Source organism: Camelus dromedarius, chromosome 27, assembly GCF_036321535.1.
Source record: "Camelus dromedarius isolate mCamDro1 chromosome 27, mCamDro1.pat, whole genome shotgun sequence".
NCBI classification, from domain to species: Eukaryota; Metazoa; Chordata; class Mammalia; order Artiodactyla; family Camelidae; genus Camelus; species Camelus dromedarius.
In genome coordinates, this window is record NC_087462.1 from 25,261,318 (window position 1) to 25,284,519 (window position 23,202).

The window sequence follows — 23,202 nt, forward strand, 5'->3', positions numbered from 1 at the left end:
TTCACAGCCACTTCGATGGGAGAGCCTGACTCTGCCCTGGCCCTCTACTATCTCCTCCCCACCGCTGAGCAGCACTGTTCTCCTCACAGCCCTGAGAGGGGGGAATTATCATCTTTCCTCTTACAGAAGTTAACCGAAGGCTCAGAGAGGTTAAGTAACTTGCCCAAAGACATACAGCTCTGAAAAGGCTTGCGCTCACCTCACTGCATTGTGCATAGCACTTTATATCATTTGATCCTATCCCTGTGTAAGAAATCCTTTACAAGATAATGCTGTCATATTTTTGGAGCAAAAGATATAATGTCTCTGATTTGTTTAAAAAATAATTTGGAGGGAGGGGGAAGTGTGTGAGGGGATAGAAGAAACAAGTTTGGCAGAACGTTGATACTTGTTGAAGCTAGGGGATGTGCACACAGAAGTCCATGGTTTCTATTGTCTGTCTGTGTATGTTTGAAATGTTCCATAACAAAAGTTCCATAAAAGTTCAAGATAATCCCCATGTGTCTGAATTTTGGGAGGAATTTGTTCCTCATCATAGCTCACATTCACCGAGTGCTGAAATGAGAGCACGTGTGACTTTAGGGACTTTCTGACGCAAAGCTGTGCTGTGGGAACAGTCATTATGTCCATTTTACAGATAAAGCTGAAGTTCAGAGAGGGAAAGTGTCTTACCCAGAGTCACACAGCTGTGGTTCCTGAGCCTGGATCTGGGAGCAGGAGGTCTGACCCACACCCCATGTTCTGAGTCCTGCGGCCCTGCCCCACCAGTTTGGCTCAGGGCTCACCAGCTCCTTTCCAAGCTGAGGCTGTGCCCATGCTGGGAGGGCTGCAGCCCACCTGCAGCATTCAGGGGCGAAACAGCGCCCATAGGACATCCCCCTGAAGCAGGTGCTTTTTGGGGCAGGGCAACTAGGGGCTCACAAAGACACACGGGGCGCCCCAGCCTGGGTCTGCATGGGTGGGTGGGCAGCTCACTCTACTCAGCACACTTAATTGTATTCCAATGAAAGGAATAAGAAATGCCCCGAGTGAGTTATTTCTGCTCTGAAAACCCACGCCTGGTGGGTGACTGCTTTCAACAGCCCATTCACGGGTCTTGGTTGGAGCTTATTTTCATAGTTAAAAAAGAGTGCCTAGCACAGCCCTGACAGATTCTTGGGTGGTTGGTAAGGAGGCACTGCTTCTTGAGGAGACAAGCCCAGGACTTACAGCTGTCCCACACCACCAAGGCCAGAATGGCAGAGTCTGCCTCTGAAATGGCTCCACCAATGGCAGAGGTAGGTCTGATAAGGGAAGATAATCCATTTGGTCAATGGCTTAGACCTCACACTGCTTGAAAGCCTATTGGGGGTGGGGGTAAGGAGATAACTCAGGAGAGTGGGCTCTCACCCCACTACACGCCCTCTACTCCAACCATCCATCCATTCATCCATCCATCCATCCATCCATCTACTGTCCCTGCACCCATCTCTTCTCCACCCATCTGTTATTGCCCACCTCCCCTTTTATACAGTCACCCACCCACAGACCCATCAATTCACTGATCTATCCTTCCCTCCATTCTAACATTTGCCCTCATCCATCCATCCACCATCCATCCACCTATCCATCCATTTGCCCACATATCCACCTACCAACTCATCCGTCCATTCATCCATCCATCCATCCTAACCATGTTCTCACCCACCCACCCACACCCATGCACAGACATCCACCTGCCCCTTCACCTGCTTTCCCATCCATCTGTTCATCCATGTACCCACTCACCTAGCCACTATCTCTGCCTTTCTCCTCCACTTCTTGCCATCAATCTTTCCACATCCACTTATCCCATAAATCTACCTGCCTACCCAACCACCCAAACATCTCTCTTCCCGGCTCCACTCATGCATCAAAGTAGCCAACTGTGTACCCAGCCAGTCAGTCAGTCCGTGTCTCCCTTCCCTGCTTCATCCTCCTAACCCATTCAATCATTGAGCCTTCTCTGACTGTGCTGCATCCCACAGCAGGTGGATCCCAGATGATCAGGGGATGCAAAGGAGGAGGAGGAGATGACCCTCACCTCCCCGAGCTCTCCAAACAGCTAACTTGCCTGCTATATGAAATGATCCCAGAGCAGAGCCTCCTTTTCTGAACCCCAGTTAGGCTTGGACTTTATGGCCTCCTGTCGCCCAGCCTGCCTGTGCAGTTTTCCCTGTGGCTCTGGCTGGCCCTGCCATGATCAGACCCACTTTGGGGCCTGTCGCTAGCTATCAGCTTGCCACATTCAGTCTCTTCCCAGTGACATGCACTCCCTGCCAGGGTTTCCACCCTAATCCTGGGAGGCAGGGATTTTGATTTCCTTTCACCTTTAAGTGCCTTCCCCAGAGTAACGCAGACGGGAGAGCAGGGCAGGACGTGGGGCGCAGAGGCACCTGATGCCGGACACTGGTTGCACCCCAAGCCACTGGGGAAGCAGGCTCTGCCCGGCCGGCCTTGTGGGTCACTGACAATGCCTGACCACGCGACCACAAGAGTCCACGAATGGTCTTCAATCGCCTGCCCTCTGAAGCCACTGATGGGAGCAGGACAGGAGAGAGATCCAGAGACCAGGCCTGGAACGGGAGGCCTGGCTTCCCTGCCAGCTCTGCAGTGCCTGACTCCCTGATGCGGCAGAAAGGGGCTGCTTTCAGAGGGGCTGCAGCAGGGAGCGGGGGGCCCAGGGCAGGCCCAGGAACGGGCTCAGGCCCTGGGTGTGAGGGAGGAGACATGGTGCCCGGTGCGCCCACCTCGTCACAGGGGGCAATGCGGCCCACCACGTCCTTCAGGTGGCCGATGGTTGACTCCTCCTGGAAGTCCCGCGGGAACGTCTCTGTCCACTCGGCCAACAGCTGGAGCAGTTTGGGGCCAAACTTCCGGACCCGGGCCTGCAAGGCAAGCCGAGGGTTGTCTGAGTTTGGTGAGGGTTTCTTAGGAGGTGGGGTGGGGGTCACAGAAACAGCCAAGTTCCCAGCTGACCCCGCCCCAGGGCTCGGGGAGAGCACCTGATCAGTGTTGGCCAATCAGGGCAGGGCACACCCCCATCTTGCATTGTGATTGGCTCACAGATGGGCATATGACCTAAGCTAAGCCAATGAGATCAGGTCGTTTATTCGTCGGGATCTTCTTTTCACAGGATTGGGAAGGGCAGACTGAGCCTGGATCAGCAGAGGCTACCTGTCACTGTGCAGAGAGCCCGCCTGAGCCAGTGAGGCTGGCCCACAGGACTACGGAGCAGGTGGTCTTAGGGGGAAAGGCCACTTTTTAACGATGTTTGAGCCCCGGGAGTCAGCGGTACCTTGATACTTTGCAGTTACATGAGCCAGTGAAGTCCCTTTGCCTTAGGCCAGTTGAATTTGGGTTTCTATCATGGGACAGTGGAGCCCTACCGACACGTGTATAAATAGGTGGCCGCTGCCAGTGGGATCTGGCCAGGGACAGAGGAAAGGAGGTGGGGAACTAAGGGAAGGCTTGGGCGCCAGTGAAACCACAGAAGATGGAAGGGTGGAACAGAGCGTGATGGGGGCAGGGAGCCCGGCAAATGCTGCAGGGCCATCCCAGGCCACAGATGGCACGGGTCCTAGTCATGGGGCTCTGGGGCACCGGATCTGGGCTCAGTGTGAGCTCAAGGGCCCCCCTGGGGCATTGGAAAACCGAACTGGGGTTAGAGGTTCTGACTGTCCTTTCTGGCTCCGGGCCTCTGACAAGTCAGAAACCCCTGTGGGCTCCTTGTCAGGAGGACAGGGGCAATCACTGCCTCTCCAGGAGGCTGGTGCACAAGGGCACGGCAGGGGAGAGTGCGTACACTCAGAGGCCCCCCTGCTCTGCCCTGCCTCTCACCTTGTCCAGCACCGGCTTGTCCAGCTGCTGCTGCTCGATGCACAGGTGGCAGACCCGGGCCAGGAGCTCCCGGGGCTCGATGAAGAGGCGGGAGCTCAGCAGGAAGGTGAAGATGTAGGCTTTCTGGGGGGACATGGGAGAAAGGCATCACGTGCTCACAAAGGCATGGGAGGATGTGCCTCCCAGGCTATTCCACCCCCAGCCCCGGCCCTGCTGTCTCTCCCACACCTGGTGGAGGACAGCCCGTTCTGCGGCCCCTCCTCCCCACTGGGTGGGTCACCCACCTCGGGGTAGTAGTCAGCTGTGGGCACGAGTTGCTGGATTAAGGTGTCCAGGGAGGCTGAGGATGGCACTCCATCCAGGAGGGGCTGCCTGGCCTGCTCGCCATCCGTGGGCTCAGTAGGGGGTGGGCTGAGGCTGCCCGGGGTGACCATGTCGGAGGTGCTCAGTGTCTGGGGCATGCCTGCCTGCAACGGCAAGGGAGAGTTGGACCTGCTGGTCCCCAGGGATCCTGGCTGGGTGGGGCCTGCCTCCCACAGGCACTTCTGTGCCCACCTGAGCCCAGCAATCACTTCCTGGGAGGGACCCCTACCCCACAGCCACTGCAGCCCCTAGGAACCATCTCTCCTCTACTCTTAGTCCAAACCTTTTAGGGACTGGCTCTTTCCAGTACCTACTCCCAACCCCAATGAAGGTTATTTTTGACCAGGCCTGGACAGTCAGTATATTCTGCCTGCCGCTGACCACAAGAATGAATCAGGAGTGGACCTGATCCAGACTGGATGGCTCAGATGCAGTCCTAGAACGCTGTGGCACTTGAAAGCTCTTTCCCCTGGGGACCCTGAGCGGGTGGAATGGCACCGTTGGGACCATCTTGTCCCCACAAAGGGTCAGGAAGTTGAGAACATTCCTGAGGTCAGTGTGTGAGGCCCTGGATCCTGCTGTACCTGAAGCTGTTCTGTGGACTCCTCCATCACATGAGCCTGTTTAAGTTGAGTTTCTCTCTAGTGCAGCCAAATGGCTGTCCTCTGTAGCCTGGCATTCCAGGCTCTTTGTGCGTAGGACCTGCTGACCTGTCCAGCTATGCCCTCCTGCTGGAAGGCTCTCCCACCATCTTCAATTCTCCATCCCTCTGGGCATGGCTGATACTCCTCCTCCTAGGCGGAACCTTCCCTGCTTTCCTGCTTCCCTGCAGCAGCTCCTCCAAGGCTGGGCCTGACTCCTGGTGGGCACCAGCAGATCCTCCTCATCAGCATTGTTGAGTGCTTGGGGGCTGCTGACGCCTGGGGCAGCGAAAGCCCACCTGCGCTGTTACATGGCGACTGCTCCACCCAGACCTCCTGTAGGTGGCGCCAGAGCACGCATGTCTTCCCACCCAGCACTGAGTCAAGGGCCTGGCCTGCAGCAGGTGCCCACCCACAAGTGTGCAGAGGAATGTGCTTCCTCTCAGGCTCTTTCACAGATCCCTACAGGCCAGTGCTCCTGAACGAAGCCTTTGGGGGCACTCAGGGCAAGAGTCCTGGCCAAACCTGTGACTGTTCAACCATGCCCCCATGACATTCAAGTCAGCCTGCAGTCTTAACTGTGGGGTCCTGCACGCTCACCACAGGGGCCTTCCAGGGATCAGTGTCCCCATCACCCTGCTTATCTCACCCCTGCTGCCCTCATGACAGCTCCTGGTCCTGGCCTGTTTCTGACTTATCCAGCCCCCCTGGGTGACCTGGTGGCCCTGGAAGTAGAGACAGAGGACTTGAAGAGTCAGAGCTGATGTGGGGGATCAGAGGGAGCCCCACAGAGGGCTGTCTCAAGGGTGTGTGGGGGTGGGTGTGGGGACTGGGTTACAGTGTGGGGAAGGTGTGGGAACCAATGTGGACAGCAGCCTGGACAGTCCCAGCCGTGGGGAAAGCCACAGCTTTATTTTCACCTTCCCAGTAAATTTAGGTGTAAGTGTTCAATTTTCAGCTGATGAAACTGTAAAATTTCACAAAATTGCCTCTTGTCCATCATGGCAGGAAGGCTCCTGGGCATGCGGGCAGGCTCAGTGGGGAACAGTGGTCAGCTCTGGGGTGGGGCCGCCTCTGCACCACACCCAGGGCCCGGCACCTGAACCTCATTCCACAAGACAGAACACTCTTGAGGCCAGCAAGTTCTGCTCTCTCCTACCAGGCACCTGCCATCTTCTCCCTGCAGCCTGACCCAGATCCCGGTTCAGTTTTCTCAAAGATGAGCCAGAATCAGAGGTGGATGTGATTCTGGAAACCTCTCTGCTGGGCAGGGTGGTCTGTCAGATGGTGTGGGTGGGGCTGCAGGCGTCCTTTCTGGGGAAGCCAGGATGTCACAGCTTCAAGAGATGAGCTGGGAAGCTTCCAGAGCATCTCAGGCCTGGCCTGATACTGGGGGCTGAGTGTGGGGTGCTGGACACACAGTGGGGGTGAGGGTGGGGTTCGGACCCAGCTCGATTCTGGAGCAGCAAGTCACTGAGGCCAGGGGTTGGGTGGAGCTGGGGGCCAGGACCGCTGGGACTCACAGGGAAGCCCAGAGAGCAGATGGGCAGCCCGTGTTGCCCTCCCTCCTCCAACCCCCCATCACGCCGCCAGCTGGGCCCTGGCCTGGGCCTCAGTGCATGGGCTGTCCTCCTGCTGCAGCCTCTGGTGTCCTCCGGCTGAGGGTCACGTATGCCTGCGTGGGCCGGCTGCTGGCACCCTCTCGGCACAGCAGATGGCCAGGACCTCTTGGAGGCTGTCCCACTGGGGCTCTTGCAGGATGTGCCCGGGGAAGGGGAGAGGAGGGCGATGGCTCCCTGAAGTTAGATGTTTCCTTGAGATAGGGTGGGCACAGGCAGAACCGCGGCAGTGTCCCTGCCATTCCTCCCGCCCCTCCTGGCAGGTGCGCTGGCGGACACCCTCTTCCCTCCAGCAGGGGCTCCAGTCGACCTGTGGGGGTGGGGGTGGGGGTGGGGTGGGGGTGCCCTGCTCCCCCACACACTGTCTCCCATAGTAACTGATTTTGTTGGTTTCTCACCTACTTTTCCAGAGCTTCTTGATGCAAATACAAGAAAATATGAACACATATATTCCTCTTTTCTGTCCTATTACACAAAAAATTAGCACATTGCACCCACTCTCCTGCGCTCTTTTCACTAACAGCACATTTTGGACATCTTCCCATGCAGGTGCAGGACAGAGCACCTCCATGCTTTTTATTTTTCAACCGTCCCACAGTATTCCATTGTTTGGATGTCCAGGGGTAAATTTTTAAAAGCCAATGAGGAAGCAACGCAAATGTTCATCAGTGGATGAATGGATAACAAAATGTGGTGTCTCCGTACGCTGGAATACTAAAAACCTGTCATTCCGTGCAGCCACCTTTATTCATTACTTTAGCTAGATCTTCTGGATAGCTTGCTGCAGCTTCTTCAGTTAGCACTGGCTGCTTCACCTTGCACTTTTGTTATGGACTCGGCTTCTTTCCTTAAACCCATGAACCAACCTTTGCTAGATTCAAACTTCTCTTCTGCAGGTTCGTCACCTCTCCCAGCCTTCACAGAACTGTAGAGTTAGGGCCTTGCTCGGGGTTGGCTTAAGGGAATGTTGTGGCTAGTTTGAGTTTCCATCCAAACTATTAAAACTCTCTCCGTATCAGCAATAAGGATGTTTCACTTTGGCATCATTCGTGTGCTCGCTGGAGCCGCGCTTTTCATTTCCTTCAAGAACTTTCCTTTGCATTCACACCATGATCATCTGTTTGGTACCAGAGGCCTAGCGTTTGGCCTGTCTTGGCTTTTGGCGTGCCTTCTGCACCAAGCTCAATCATTTCTAGCTTTTGATTTAAAGTGAGAGACGTGTGACTCGTCTTTTACTCGAATACTTCGAGGCCATTGTAAGGTTATAATTCGCCTAATTTCAACATTGTTATGTCTTGGGGAACAGGGACGGCGCAGGAGAGGAAGAGAGACAGGGGCACAGCCTGTTGGTGGGGCAGCGGGAATACGTACATTTATTGATTAAGTCTTTATGGGCCCGGTTCATGGTGCCTCAAAAGAAGATCACCGTAGCAATGATAATAATAATGACAAAGCTTGAAATATTGTGAGGATTAACAAAATGTAACACAGAGACATGAAGTGAGCACATGCTGTTGGAAAAAATGACTTGACGCAGGGTTGCCACAAACTTTCAGTTTGTAAAAAATGCAATAAAATAAGGTATGCCTGTATGTAGTAAACTTTCACACTCTGTATAGAACCATTATTTTTCACCACTTCAAGTGAAATACAGAAAACACAGTCACCGTTAGGTGGCTTTACCCTCTCTCATTTATATTGTAGCCACCTCATGCGTTACGTCTATATACACTGAAGACATCATCTGACAATATTAGCATCTTTGTTTTCAACCATCAAACATATTTTAAAAATTCAAAGGGAGAACAGTCTATTATATTTACACAGGCATTTATCCTTTGTCACCCTTCCTTCATTCTTGATGTTGTAAGTGTCCTTCTGGTGTCATTTCCCTTCTACCAGAAGCACTTCCTTTAGCAAGGTAAAAGGGCAGGTTATTGGCAATGAGTTCTTAGTTTCCCTTCACATGAGTGTTTCTTGTAACAACTCCATTCTTGAAGGATCTTTTCAATAAATACAGAATTGTGGGCTGACAGTTCTTTTCCTTCAGCACTTTAAAAATATTGTTCCAATGGAATACTACTCAGCCATAAAAAATGATAAAATAATGCCATTTACAGCAACAAGGATGGCCCTGGAGAGTGACATTCTAAGTGAAGTAAGCCAGAAAGAGAAAGAAAAATACCATATGAGATCATATGTGGAATTAAAAAAAAAGACAAATGAATTTACATATAAAACAGAAATAGACTCACAGACATAGAAAACAGACTTGCCAGAGGGGATGGGGGTGGGAAGGGATAAACTGGGAGTGCAAGATTTGCAGATACTAATTGGTATATATAAAATAGATAAACAGGTTTATACTGTATAGAACAGGAAAATACATTCAATATCTTGTAGTAGCTCATGGTGAGAAAGAATATGAAAATGAATGTATGTATGTTCACGTACGACTGAAGCATTGTGCTGCACACCAGAAACTGACACAACATGGCAAACTGACTATTCCTCAATAAAAAAAAAATTGCTGTTCCAATCACTTCTGACCTCTATGGTTTCTAATGAGAAATTCAGTCATTTGACTCATTCTTCCCCTGTAAGTACAGCATCATTTCTCTCGGCTGATTTGAGATCTTTTTCCTTTGTGTTTAATTTTCAATGGACTGATTATTATGTGTCTGGGTATAAATTTATTTGTGCTTTATTCTGTTCTGGGGTTCTTGAACACGTGGATTTGTGTCTTTGACTAAATTTCAGCCATGATTTCTTCAAATATTTTTTGTGCATTGCACTTTTCCTCCTGCCTTCCTGGGACCCTGTTGACATAAACGCTAGACCTTTTGCGGCTGTTCCTCAGGTGCCTGCAGCTCTTTCAGCTCCCCCTGCTGTTCAGGCTGGGTAATTGCTCTGTTGTACGTGTATCATCCTAGAACCCGAATGGCGGTGCTTAAAATTAGTAGATGTTTTAGTCTTTCTTAAAATTAATAAATGTTCGTTTTCATTATGTTAATTTTTGATGGTCATGTTTTATTTATGGCAAGTGATACTGGTGATATAGGCAGGATTGTAAAATTTCATAACAGAATATTTCCACTTTAAGAAATGAATTGACTTTATTGAAAATAGTGAGCAGAACTACACCAGGCGGATCTGCTTCTTTGCTGTGCCCCAAACATGCCATCCACACTCGGGCCTCTGCTAAGTTTTCAACTGTTTCCTCCATGTTAGGAGACCCCTCTTCTGTTCCTCTTGAAGGCCCAGCTGCAGTGGCCACTCCTGGAAGAAGCCTTCAAAAATGCAGTAGACGGGGCGCTGGGGCCAACACATCTGGAGGCGCCACTAGCGGAACTGAGCAAAGAAAGGGTCCTCTGAGCGGCGGGGGTTATAGAGACAGACCTGGGAAGCGCTGGTCGCTGGGAAAGGGGGCATGAGTGGCAGACGATCGTGAGCTGAGTGAGTGCCGGCTCCTCCCTGAGCCTCAGTTTCCCCCCATGCACAATGGGGATGCTAAACCCGCATAGGCATGGAGAGGCTGTGAGTGACGGTGCCCAGCACAGCGCCGGGACTCGGTCAGAACCCTCACCGGCTACATCCTATGATGACATACCTCTAAAGTCCTTCTCATGGCCCATGAGGGGGTCCCGCCCACTGGGCTCCCAGCCCATCTCTTCGACCTCGTCCCTGATTCTCCCCTTGCACACACTGCTCTGTGCTTCCTGTTCCCTAACTAGGAACACCCTCCTCCAGGCTGCCACCAGGCTGCCCCCCTCTTATCGCCCATCAGAGCCTTCCCTGACCACGGGTCCACGTGCCACTCGCTGCCCGGTCACTCTCCACCCTGGGCCTCGTTTCGTGTTCTGGTGGCATGAAGTTATCATGTGTCTGATTTACTAGTGTGTCTCTTGTTCCCCCCGGGGCCGCAAGCCCCTCAGGGGCACGGCTTTGTCCGTCCTGCTCATGGCTGCACCCCCAGCCTGGCGGACACTCGCTACGTGAGTGAGTGAATAAATGAATGAGTAACAGTCACTAGGAGGTGACGCCGCAGCACCAAAGAGGGGCAGGGAAAGCGCTCAGTGGCGCCTGGCAGCGGCCGAGGCTGACAGGGGAGCCCACGCTGCTCCTCGGGGCTGGCCAGCCAGGCGACAGCTGCCGGGGAGAAGTGTGGCCTGTTTTGTGAGGGGGCAACAAGCATCTTATTTACCACAGAGAATGAATGTCAGACTCTGTGTGAATAACACATGTGCCACTGAGATGTGTGAACTGAGGACCCAGGAATGAAAGCGCTAACTGTTCCTCAGCTGAGATTCTTGTCACTCCCCCAGCCCCCTGCTGAGAGGCACAGCCCTGCCTGCCCTGCCCAGGCCCAGCCACTTTGTCCCCCTCAGGGCCACCACCCCTGATCAGGCTCACCACCCTCCTGTGACCGACCAGAGTCAGCTGTCCCCAGGTTCCTCTCCTGTTGAACCTTCTGACGGCTGCTGTGGCTCCAGCCCTCAGCTGAGCCTTTCTCTGTGCTGCTCCCAAAGGAGCTGCCCTGGCAGCCAGGTCGTGTCTTTCCTGCTCCCTCGTCCTCAGCGCCAAGTCCCAGGTGTGGGAGCTGCCCCAAGGCTGGGCCCCCTGCTCTCGGCCCCCGCCTCACCTCATGATGTGTGTGTCATGGGTGGCGTCAGGATGACCTCTCTGTGGCCCCCACCCAGCGAGAGCCTGGAGGGAAGGGGCTCTCATAAGCAATGCAGAACCCTCCAGATTGGGGCCCTCGAGTCCCAGAGAGCTGGGGACAGCCGGGTCAGAGGGCCACCGGTTCCAGGTACAGGGACCACACTGTGAGGCATGGGCCATGGCCTCCCATCTTAAGCACCCTGGGGCCAGGCCCCAGCCCAGGAGTGGGATCCCCACCCCTTTAACCTCCTCAGGGAGGGGGCACCCAGTGGGCAACAGGGGAGGACCACCATTCTCAGCTCAGGTTTCGTGGCTTCTGAGCTGCAGGGGCCTGGGACTTCCAGCTTCCACGGCTGAGCCCTGGAGGCAGGCCTCAGGTGGATTTGGAAGAAGGTGTGAGCCACCTGGGGGGGTCACAGAGCCCGGGGCCTGCTCACCCAGAGGGGGCAGGGCAGGGGGCGCCTCATATTCAGACACTGCAGACTGGAAGGAGGGGCAGTCAACCAGGACCATGGTCCCCGCACCGCCCCCTCGTCCCCCATCCACGAGGACCACGGGCCCCGCCCCGCCCCCACCCCCCCACGCCCCAGAGTCGAGCACCCAGCACCCCAGCAAGCCCAGAGCCTGCCTCTGTGCTGAGGGGTTTGTTTCCAGTCATTCAGTCACCAACAGCACTGGGAGCGTCTGGTCCACCGTGCTCGGCACCCACTGCCCTGTCTCCCCGCTGCGGGTCAGCCTGGCCACCCGCACACCTGCAGGAACGCAGCCCATGTCTCCCTGTAATTTGAGGCAAAAATAGCCAATCCCATCTCCAAGTGTCTGCATGAGTCACCCACACCTCCTGACAAACACCTCTCAGGCGCTTTCAAGGACGGGAAACAGCTGGCAAAAATAAACGCTTTGTTTTTTCCTCCCTGCGGCTTCTGGGATTCGTTTCAGAGTGATCAGACTGTGAGGCGTGGGGATGTGCTCCGTCGGGGTGGGGCAGGGCAGGGAGGGGGTTCTTCTCCACGCCTGGCAGTGGGACAGCCCCCCTCCCCTGTGTGAGCCTCAGTTTCCACACCTATAAAGTGGGCTCATAATAGCCACCCTCCCCTCCCCTAAGGTGCATCCACTGGGGTCAGGAGAAGAGTCCGTGCTCCATCGGTGTGGTTCTGCCCACTCGGTGATGAGAGGCACGCAAGCTCCTGTCATGCCCAGATGGCCGGGTGGTCACCCCGGCCTCCTCCCCAGCCTCCTTCAGACAGGAGCTGCCCCCTGGCCTGGGCTGCCCGGCCCTCCACTGCCCCTTGTGTCACCCGGGCCCCTCTCTGAGCCCAGACCTCAGGGCCTGGACAAGGGCACCTAATGTTGTCCAGATCAGGGCCCAGGAACCACAGGGTGGCTAAGGAGGCGGCGCCCGGAGGTGCAGGGATCCCTAGCAGTCAGGACAGAGTCCGTGGGGTGTGTGTGCAGCTCCCAGATGCTGCTGCCCCCAACTCCTCCCACCAAGGCCAGCCAGGGCCTCCCTGCTCCGGCCTGAAAGAGCTGGACCCACCTGCTGCCTTCCCCGGAATCCCTGCCGGGCCTCAGCCCGGAGCTGGGGCTGCAGCCCACCTGGCTGTCCTCCCCACGTGTGCAGCCTCCCGCCCTGAGCCCTCCCCTGCCCACCACCCTCCCACTCCTGCTCCACGCCCTCGCGCTTGCCATACCCTCCTCCTCCTGGATGACAGAGGCTGAACTTCAGCCCACTGTCCTGTCCTCCAGGGAGCCGGCCTCAGTCCCCCTGGCCGGCCAGAGCACCCTTTCTGGGCTCCCATGCCTTTTGCACAGCCTTCGGGGCACGTGTGTCCCCGGGCAGGGCCTGCGGTCCGTCTGGCTCGCTCGCCTACTTGCTCATAGCCAGGGAGGGTCTGGTTCACCCCTCTGTCCCCAGCACTGGTCCTGGTGGGCACCTGCCCAATGGTCTCTCCAGATGAGTCACCTGAGGTTGACAAGCAGCAGCCCAGGTGTCCTGCCCTTTTAAATGGGGAATCTGCTGACCGGATTTACACAAGAGCTTTCACAAGAACCAGCATTTCTGCCTTTCCTCAAGAGCTCAGAATTGCTGGTTCCCACCTGCTACCTGTCCCTCCACCCGGGGATGCCGCCACCGCACTGTCCCCATCACCTGCCCACCCTTGCTCTGCCTGGGTCTGATGACATCCTCTGTGGCCGCCTGGTGTTAGGGCACCTCAGGGGACCCTGGGCAGGGGTCCTGGCATCCTTGGACACACCGGAGGCCAGACCGTCACGCTGACCACAGCTGTGGGGGCCACATGCATGGACATCACTCCTTGGGGCCATTTCCTTCTAGCTAGAGATGTCTGTCAAGGGTCTGGAAAATCTTAATGGACAGAGAAATAATTTCACTTCTCCCCTGAATTTGGAAATCTGGGGGAAGGAGTGAAAACACGTGGGGTGGTCCCAGAGAGCCGGGCAGCTGGGTGACCAGATGGGGCTGCAGCCTCCCCGCCCCACCCCCACGGACAGCGGGAACTGGAGAAGCCGCGCGGCCCAAGTAGGGCCTGGGTGACACCCAGCAGGGCCACTTAGCTGAAAATAACTCTGAGAAGCGAGAAGCTGCTTTTAAATACTTCTCATTCTTGCTATAAGAGTAGGATCTCACAGCTGAACTTTAACAAATTCGTCATCGTCTTTTCTGGGAAGGACGAGGGAAGATGAAGTCATCAGTGTTGTAATAAAACAAAGAAACACACTGTTTTTCTCTGGCTTCGCTCAGGAACGTGGAGCAGATGGAGAAAAGGCCCTTGTCGGAGGGGCCGGGAGGTGCGTGCGTGCGTGCGTCTGGGTCTCGCAGCCGATGGCTCCACTCGTGACCCTGGGGCTCGTCCCTGGCCAGCACCGTGCGGCGTGTGCGCAGACATGACGGGGAATCTGCTTCCTTCCAGACTTGCTGAAAAGCAGCTTGGCTGTCATCTGCACTTCACAGAAGGGGCAACTGAGGCTCAGAGAGAGGGCCTGACCTGTGCTGGGTCACCCAGCTGGATCATGGGGGGACAGGATGGCCCCCAACTCTTCCAAGGACTCAGACGGACGTTTGGGCTTTACTGACTTTGAAGTGGGTCTGGGTAGCCCACACTTGGGGCTGACCTGACTTGGGAGGGTCTCCACGCAGACCCCAGGCAGCCCGCTTGGGGAAAGGCCCAGGCTGGAGGCCGGGCTCCACAGAGCGCAGGTGCCAGAGGCTGCCCCGGGGCACAGCGTCGACCCCGGGAGCCGGGGCAGAGCAGGGCCTCCCCAGCCACCGTCCTGAAAGATGGTCACGGAGGCGATGGTGTTAGAACCCTGTGTAAGAGGCCACTTGGCCCCTTCTGCAGAAGCCAGTGAGCTACTCAGGCTGAGACCTCCCACCACTGGAGGGAGGGCCATCCTGGTCAGATGCGGGCACTGGACACCAGTCCCTGCCCTCAGCACCCAGAGGAGGCTGGTAGTCACCAGAGTCACTCCTGGAAAACGCAGGTGTCTGCGTCCCGCCCCAGCTCGTGGACAGCCCAGGTGGTTCCGATGCTCAGCCAACCAGATCCTTCACCCAGAGGAGTCTCAGATTTGGGGACTCACAGACTACCATCCACCTGGGGCCCTTAGGCAAGTCTTGTCCCTTGCAGACCTTCCTACTAAAATGGACACGGTGCAACGCCTCACTTGCAGGCAGGAGGGTATGCCATCATGCACCAGACTCACAGCCCAAACGTGGTTCACACACCCGAATATTAAGAAAGCACAACAATGCCCTGGCAAAAAGGGGGAAAAAGGGGACAGCCAGTTTTCCCTCCAACAGATGCATCAGACTGTCTGGCAGTAGCAGCAGTGATGGGGGAGGCAGTAGGAGGGATCAGAGTGACAGTAGGGGCCCCAGGTCACCGCCCTGCCCCCGCGTGGACTCCTCACTCAGCCCCTGCTCCATCCACGCCGCTGTTCTCAGCCTCCTCATTTCAATGAGGCGACCGTGGTTGAGTGACTCGCCCCTGCAGTGCAGGGAGCTGGGGGAGCCACGCCATGACCTGGGGTGTGACCCAGAGCCCAGCTCACCCACCTCCTCCACTCTGGGCCTGGGCCACACAGGTCAGCGCGTGGACTCCCCAAGGGGGGCTGGAGGAACGAGGATACCCACTGGGAGAGGTCTTCGCAGGGCTGGGGACACCTATATAGGCCAGGTGCTGGCAGGGTGACATGGTTGGGGCTCTCCCGGGCACACCTGCCCCAGGCAGCCCCTTGAGTCCCCTAAGAGCCTGTCTCTGGCTCAGGACCTTCAGGACACAAAACCCTTCCTTTCAGCGTTCACTGAACAACACGCTCTAAGGTCACTTTCATGATGTTTCCAGGCCTGACCACTCTCTGCACAGCTAGTCACTTAATTACGTTCTTCATATGAATTCACATTTTAAAATTAACATCTTCCTTACCAATAATATCTGTGAACTCATGGGTCTAATGTGCTGGCCACGTGCTTTTTAAAATGCCTTGAAATAAACATGTCAACACATAACAGTGACTGAACGGCGGGCAAGCTCTGTTGAATTCAGTCCTCAGCCCAGCCTGAAGACACAGTGTTGCTGGCCCCTGAGGACAAAGGCTGTTGGGTGAGGTAAACTATAGGGCCTCCAGCCCTGGGGTCCCTTAAGTGAACCAACCTGCCTCTTCAACATGCCTGAGACCTGCAGGGACCTCTGTCTCTGAGCCTCGGCTGGTCACACTCTCCAGCAGCAGGGGGCCCACGAGATGGAGGCCGCAGAGGGCACCCCCTCCCCTCGGCACCCCCTCCCCTCGGCACCCCCACCCTGCGGGCTCCAGTCCACGGAGGGCCGAGGGGCACCGAATGGTCAGCCATGCTGACTGCCTGCTTAATCGTGCAAAGACCTGGCTTGAGCGGCTGTCAATCCTGTCATCAGGACAACGACATCCACGCTCTGTCCGGGCTGTCAGGCCAGCCCAGGCGCCACCTATCACCCTCCGGGCCCTGCCAGGATGCGCGGGGAGGCATCACGGCTTGTGCCAACGGGCCCTGCTGCTCAGGTGACAGGGGCCTGGCTTTCTGGGACTAATACTTGTCCTCAATAGAGATCCAGCCACACAGACACTCTGAGCATTGCCACTCCAGCAATGGCAGCTGGTAGGGCCCCCTGCCTGTGTCTCCTCCAGCCCTAAACCGTCAGCCTGGCCTCCTGGAGGAGGGGGCTACAGACAAGACGGGCTTCCAGGGATGGCGACTTTGCCAGCACGTGGGGGACCAGGATGCGGGGCGAGACCCCCAGAGGGAGAAGGAGTGGCTGGGTGAGGGGCAGTGAGCTTGGCCTACGGGCCATGGAGTGACTGCAGCTACTTCCAGAAATACCCACTCGTAGGGGAGGATGTCTCTGGGGTCGTCTGTGCATCAGACCCCAGGCTCAGCGGCCTGACCCTCTCCCCCTCTAGGCCTGCCTCCCACCCGGTGGGTCTGGGGCCTCAGTAGCCTATTTCAAGCTGAGTTCAGTGAGTGCGGGTGCTCTGCCCACCCAGCAGTGTCTCCAAGGAAGCAGGCTGTTAACCGGCTCCAGTTTGAGCCTCCTCTCAGTTCCAGCAGCCCCCGCACACGCCCTCAGAGGAGTGTCTGCACAATCCGCCCGGCCAGGCTGCAGCGGCACGTGGACCGGGGAGCCGGGAGCGGTGAGTGAGAGGGAGGCCCAGGCTTGCCTCCAGGGCCCACACCCAGACCTGGCCCTGCTGCGGCTGCCCAAGCTCGCGGGCCTCCGCGGCTTCTGCCTGCCCCGCGTCTGTCCCTCCTTCTGCCAACAGCATCCATTCCATACGCCATCTCTTGCCTGCGGTGTGAGGGCACATGGCCCGAGTGGCCACCTGGGGCAGGAACTGCCTTGGCCTAGATTACTTTGGGGATGGACATGCAGTTCTGGCCCGGCCCCTCAGTGCACTCCACCCCCAGGCTTCGGGATAGATTCATGGGTAGGCATGTCCCTTGGGGGGTGTGCACCAGACAATTCTTGGGACACTTCTTTGGCCTGGCTGCTGCCTTCAGACACTGAGACTTGCAAGGTCGCCTCTTCTAAAACCAGCACTCCCACCACTGCTCTTTGAGTTCCAAGACCCAAACAATCAGAAGACAAACTGCCACTCGGCGGCTCAGACTGGCACGCACGCTGCACTGGCACAGCACTTCACAGTTTTCCCTTCACAGATGTCATCTCTCCTGGGTCCTTGGTCCCTGCCTATGTGCTCAGGAGCTAATAAGCCCCCACCCCAGGCTGGCCACCAGGAGGCAGCCTAGAACCCGGCTTCTGCCCGAGGGACGGCCAAGTCCACTCCTACATGCAGGGCCCCTGGGGAGGGTATCAGCTTCCCTTCCAGCCTTAGCTATTGTTGCTGGTTTGTGTTTTAACTTTGTAGTGAGGTATAGCATACATCCTGAAATGCACACACATTTCAAGTGTGCAGCTAGGTAAGTCCTCCCAAAGTGAACACACTTGCACAACTGGCACCCAGGTGTAGAAACAGCACATTTCCAGCTCCTCCAAAGTCCAGCCTGGGCTCCTTTCCACTCACTGACCTTCAATTCCAACTGGAAAGAAAAATGAAGAGGGAGCACCACGTAGGAAACCATCACTGGTAAAGACAAAGCCTGGGACGTGCAGCTTCCAGAGGGGTCTGCACACTGAACGCAGGAGAGAGAAGGCGAGGGGGGGCCCCAGTGCCCTGCCCGTGTGCCATGGTGGGCAGCACGCCCGGCGTGGGGCTGCCCTGCCCCCCTCCCATCGCCGGGGGTCGGGAGGCCTGCTCAGCCTCAGTCCCACCCCGGATCTACACAAAAGAAGCGAGAACACGGTAACTACATGGGTAAACAGAAAGACTTTCTTTCTTTTCATTTAAATAGCAATAGTAATTGTTCAAAGCAAAAATAGTGTGGTGTGGGGGTGTATAAATCTGTGGAAGTAAAGTGCATGACAACGGCACTGTGATGGGTTGAATAGTTTCCTACCAAAAAGATATGAACTTCTAACCCCCAGTGTCTCCAAATATAACATTATTTGGAAATAGGGTCACTGGCAGATCAAATTAGCTAAGATGAGGTCATTGTAGAACAGAATGGGCCCCTAATCTAATATGACTGGTGTCCTTATACGAAGATGGCCATTTTTGAAGACACAGACACACTGGGAGGACATCATGTGACAATGAAGGTTAAGATCAGAACCAAAGACTGTCAAAGATTTCTGACAAACGACCAGAAGCTAGGAGGAGGCACGGAAGGATTCTCCTATTGGTTTCTGAGAAAGCGTGGCCCTATTTTGGACTTCTACCCTACGAGTGAATAAATTTCTGTTTTTAAGCCAACCCAGTCTCTGGTCCTTTGTTACACAGGCCTCAGTAACAAATACAAGCATAAAGGCTGAGAAAGGAGAGCGGAAGCACCCTGCTGTGAGGCCCTACATGCGCAGCAGCATAGCATCACTTGAAGGTAGACTGTGCTAAGTTAAAGATGTGGTGGGAAGAATTCTAAGATTGCCCCTCAAGTTCCCACCTCCTGGTGTACATGCTCGTACAATCCCCTCTCCTTCAGTGTGAGTTAGACCCACGAATATGATGAGTGGCACTCCTGTGATTAGGTTATGTTGTATGGCAAAGGGGAAGGGAGTTTTACAAATTTAATTAAGGACCTTAATCAGTTGGCTTTGAGCTAAGCAAGATTATCCTGGGTGAGCCTGACCTAATCAGGTGAGCTCTTTAAAAGAAGGTCTAGAGGTCACTCACATCAGAAGCTCTCCTGATGTCCCTGAAAAAGTAAGCTGCTGTGAGTTCTACAGCTGCAAGGAAATGAATTCTGCCCCCATCTACATGAGCCTGGAAGGGGAGCCTAAGCCTCAGACGAGATGTCAACCCCAGACTCATGAGACTCAGGAGAGAATCTAGCTAAGCTGTCCCTAAAACCCGACCCATGGAGACTCTAAAATAATAAGTGTGTATTATTTTATGCTACCAAGATTGTTTTAATATTTTAGGCAGCAACAACAAAAATAATACAGTGTATATTATGACACCTAAATCAAGCCCTAAAATATAACACAGGGACAAAGCTAATAAATCAACAAAGGGGATAAACTAGGATCATTAAAAATACACAATTAACCTGAAAGAAGTCAGAAAAAGAAGGTAAAAGGATCAAAGAACATATAAAACAAATAAAAAATAAAGAGCAAGACAGTAGATTTAAATCCAACAATATCAATAACCACCTGAAGTGTAAATGATCTAAACAATCCAATAAAAAGGCAGAGATTTTCAGACTGGATAAGAAAGCTAGAACCACACAGAACCCTCTCTTTAAATATAAAGACACAAACAGAGGAATAGTAAAAAGATGAGAAAAGGAAAGAAAGTTGGCATGTCTACATTATTCTCAGACAGAGTAGATAAAGAGGGCCACTTCATAGTGACAAAGGGGTCAATTTATCAAGAGGACAAAACCATCCTAAACATGTCCTCATCTAGACACAACATTGTAAAATGATGATAAATCAATAAAAAATGTTAAAAAAAAGAAATGTCCTCATCTAATAACAGAGTATCAAAATACAGGAAGCAAGAACAGATAGAACTGTGAGAAGAAGCAAACCCACAACTGTAGCTTAGATTGTAATACCTTCTACTCAGTAATGGGCAGAAAAAGGAGACAGAAAATCAGGAACCCTTAAACATCACCAAGTAACTTAAACTGATTGATGTTGATAAAACCCTTCACACAATAACATCAGAATACACATTCATTTCAAATGCACATTCAACAAGATAGACCATATTCTAGGCCATAAAACAAGTCATAGTAAATTTAAAAGGACTCAAGTCACAGAAAGTATGTTCTTTGACCACAAAGGAATTAAATTAGATATAATTAACAAAGATATCTGGAACCCCCTCAAATACTTGGGAACTAAACAATACACTTCTAAATAACTCATGGATGAAACAAATTATAAAGGAAATAAAACATATTATGATCAGAATAAAAAAATACAACATATCAAAATATGTGGGATGCAGCTAAAGTAACACTTAGAGGAAACTTTATAGCAGTAAATGTCTATATTAGAAAAAAGTAGATCTCAAACCATGTACTCACGTTGATGACCTCAGCTTCTAATTTAAGAAACTAGAATAAAAAGAGCAAATGAAACCCAAAGTAAGCAGAAGAAATGATCATATACAGAGCATAAATCAACAAGGTAAACAGCAGAAGAACAATAGAGAAAAACAATGAAACAAAAAAGTGTTCTCTGAGAAGATAAAAAAAAAATTCAATAAACTTCTAGTCACACTAGTCAGGAAAAAAGAGACACCACAGAACTAACCAGTATCACCAATGAGAGGGGTGACATTAATGCAAGTTCTAAAGACATCAAAAGGATAACGGACAACTTTACACCAACCGACGATTTAGATAACATGGGAAAGTTTCTCAAAAGATACAAATTGAAGAATCACAAAAGAATAGGTAACGTGAATAGCCCAATATCTGTCAAAGAAAATGAAGTCAAAGCCCTTTCCATCAGGAATAAGAAAAGGATGTCTTGCTTTCACCACTGCTATTCAGTATTGTATTGGAAATTCTAACGAGAGCAATGAGACAAGAAAAAGAAACAAAAGCCAGAGGCACTGAATTTAAAGGAAATGGGGGGAAGGTATAGCTCAGTGGTAGAGTGTGCGCCTAGCGTGCACGAGGTCCTGGGTTCAACCCCCAGTGCCTTCACTTAAAAAAAAAAAGGAAATAGCAGAACTATCTTTATTCAGAAATGACATGATCCCACACGCGCAAAGTCCCAAACAACCCAAAAAAACTACTAGAGCTAATAAACAAATTCAGTAACGTTGCAAAAATACAAGTTTAAGACACAAAAATCAGTTGTGTTTCTATGTAGCAGCAATTAGCAATCTGAAAAGTAAATTAAGAAAACAATACTTATTATAGCATCCAAAAGAGGAAAATACCTGAGAATAAATTTAATCAAGAAGGTGAAAGACTTGTATATTGAAAACTATAAAATAATGTTGAAAATGTAAGAAAACCTAAATAAAAGGAAAGACATACTACTGTAAAAGCAGCCATACTGCTCAAAGTGATTTATACAGTGTAATCCCTACCAAGATTCCAATGACCACTTTTTTGCAGAGATCCAAAACCCATCCTAAAATTCATCAGATACTGTGAGAACAGAGTTGGAGTACTCAAAATTCCTGTTTTTAAGACTTACTATAAAGCTACAGTAATCAAAACAGTGCAGTACAGGCATAAGGATGGACACACAGAGCAATGAAATAGCATCAAGAGTCAGAAATAAGCCCATACATTGACGGCTAGCTGAGTTTTGAAGAGTGCCAAAATCATTCAATGGGGAAAAAGTCTCTTCAACAAATGGTGCTGGGACGAGTGGATATTCATATGCAGAAGAATGAAGTTGGACCTTACCTCACAACATATACAAAAATTAACTCAAATTGGATTAGAGACCTATATATGAGTTAAAATTATAAAACTCATAGAAGAAAATATAGAGGGAAAACTCCATGACATTGGATTAGGCAATAGATTTGTAGATATGACATCAAAAGTGTAAGCAACGAGGAAGAAATGGATAAATTGGAGTTCACCAAAATTAAAAACTTGTGTGCACCAAAGGGCATTATAGAGACTATGAAAAAGACAAATTAAAGAATGGCAGAAAAGATTTGCAAACCATATATCTGATATGGGTCTAGTATCCTTGAATATGTAAAGAACTCCTACAACCCAACAACAAAAAGACAAACAACACAATTAAAAAAAACAAACAGACAAAAGGCTTGAATAGACATTTCCCCAAGGACAGTATACAAACGGCCAACAAGCACACGAAAAAATGCTAAGCATCATTAGTCATTAGGGAAATACAAATCAAAACCATGATGAGATACCACTTCACATCCACAAGGATGTCCATAATCAACAAAGTGGAAAGTAGTAAGTGTTGGTAAGGATGTGAAGAAACTGGAACCCTTCTTCACTGCTAGTGGGGATGTAAAATAGTCAGCTGCTGTGCAAAAGAGTTTGGTGCTTCCTCAAAAAGTTAACCAAATACTTGTACATGAATGATCACAGAAGAACTATTCACAATAGCCAAAAGGTAGAAACCATCTAATAGTCCATCAACAGATGAATGGATAAACAGTGTGGTATGTACATACAATGGAATATTAGTCAGCCACAAAAAGTGATGACGGACTGATACATGCCACAATGTGGATGAACCCCAAAAATGTTAAGTGAAAGAAGCAAGACACAAAAGGTCACATACTGTATGATTCCATTTCTATGAAATATCCAGAATAGGTACACCCATAGAGCTGGACACAGATTAGTGTTGCCAGGGGCTGAGGGGAGGGCAGAATGGGGAGCAGCTGCTTAATGGGTATGGGTGTTTATTTTGCAGTGATAAAAGTGTTTGGAAACTACACAGAGGCTGTGGTTACACCACCTTTGTAATTTACCATATTAACAGACTGAAAAAGAAAAACCATATGATCAACTCAAGGATGCCAAAAAGCATTTGACAAAATCCAAAATCAATCCCTGATAAAAAACTCCCAGCCATCCAGGAACAGGAAGGAAGTTCCCCAACTTGATAAAGGGCATTTATGAGAAACCTACAGCTCATATCATACCTAATGGTGGAAAATTGAATGCGTTCCCCCTAAGATCAGGAGGAAGGCAAGGAGGTCCACTCTCATTATTTCTATTCAACATTGTACTGGAGGTTTCACTGGTATAATGAGGTAAGATAAAGAAATGAAAGGCATCCAGATTGAAAAGGAAGAAATAAGACTGTCTTTATTTGCAAATGATGTGACCACCTATGCTGAAATTCCTTTGGAATCTGTAATAAGAGCACTGTAACTGATACATGAGTTTGGCAAGGATGCTGTATACAAGATTGACATACAAATATCAATTGTATTTCTATTTACAAGCAACAAGATATTAGAAATTAAAATTTTTA

At 51.8% G+C, this 23,202-nt stretch overlaps 1 protein-coding gene across 3 annotated transcripts in view; it reads right to left on the reverse strand.

Annotated features, from left to right (window-relative positions):
* RASGEF1C (RasGEF domain family member 1C) overlaps nt 1-23,202 on the reverse strand; it is a 61,888-nt gene that overhangs the window by 26,169 nt on the left and 12,517 nt on the right. For 2 of the 3 annotated variants that reach the window (XM_031437992.2, XM_031437989.2), the window contains exons 1-3: nt 4,143-6,486; nt 3,859-3,981; nt 2,769-2,906 (exon numbers count right to left, since the gene is read on the reverse strand). In XM_031437992.2, the coding sequence (XP_031293852.2) occupies nt 2,769-2,906; nt 3,859-3,981; nt 4,143-4,319 (438 nt within the window). In that variant the 5' untranslated portion in view covers nt 4,320-6,486. Of the gene's footprint in view, nt 1-2,768; nt 2,907-3,858; nt 3,982-4,142; nt 6,487-23,202 lie in introns of those variants that run through there. The other variant, XM_031437990.2, reaches the window with a different exon arrangement.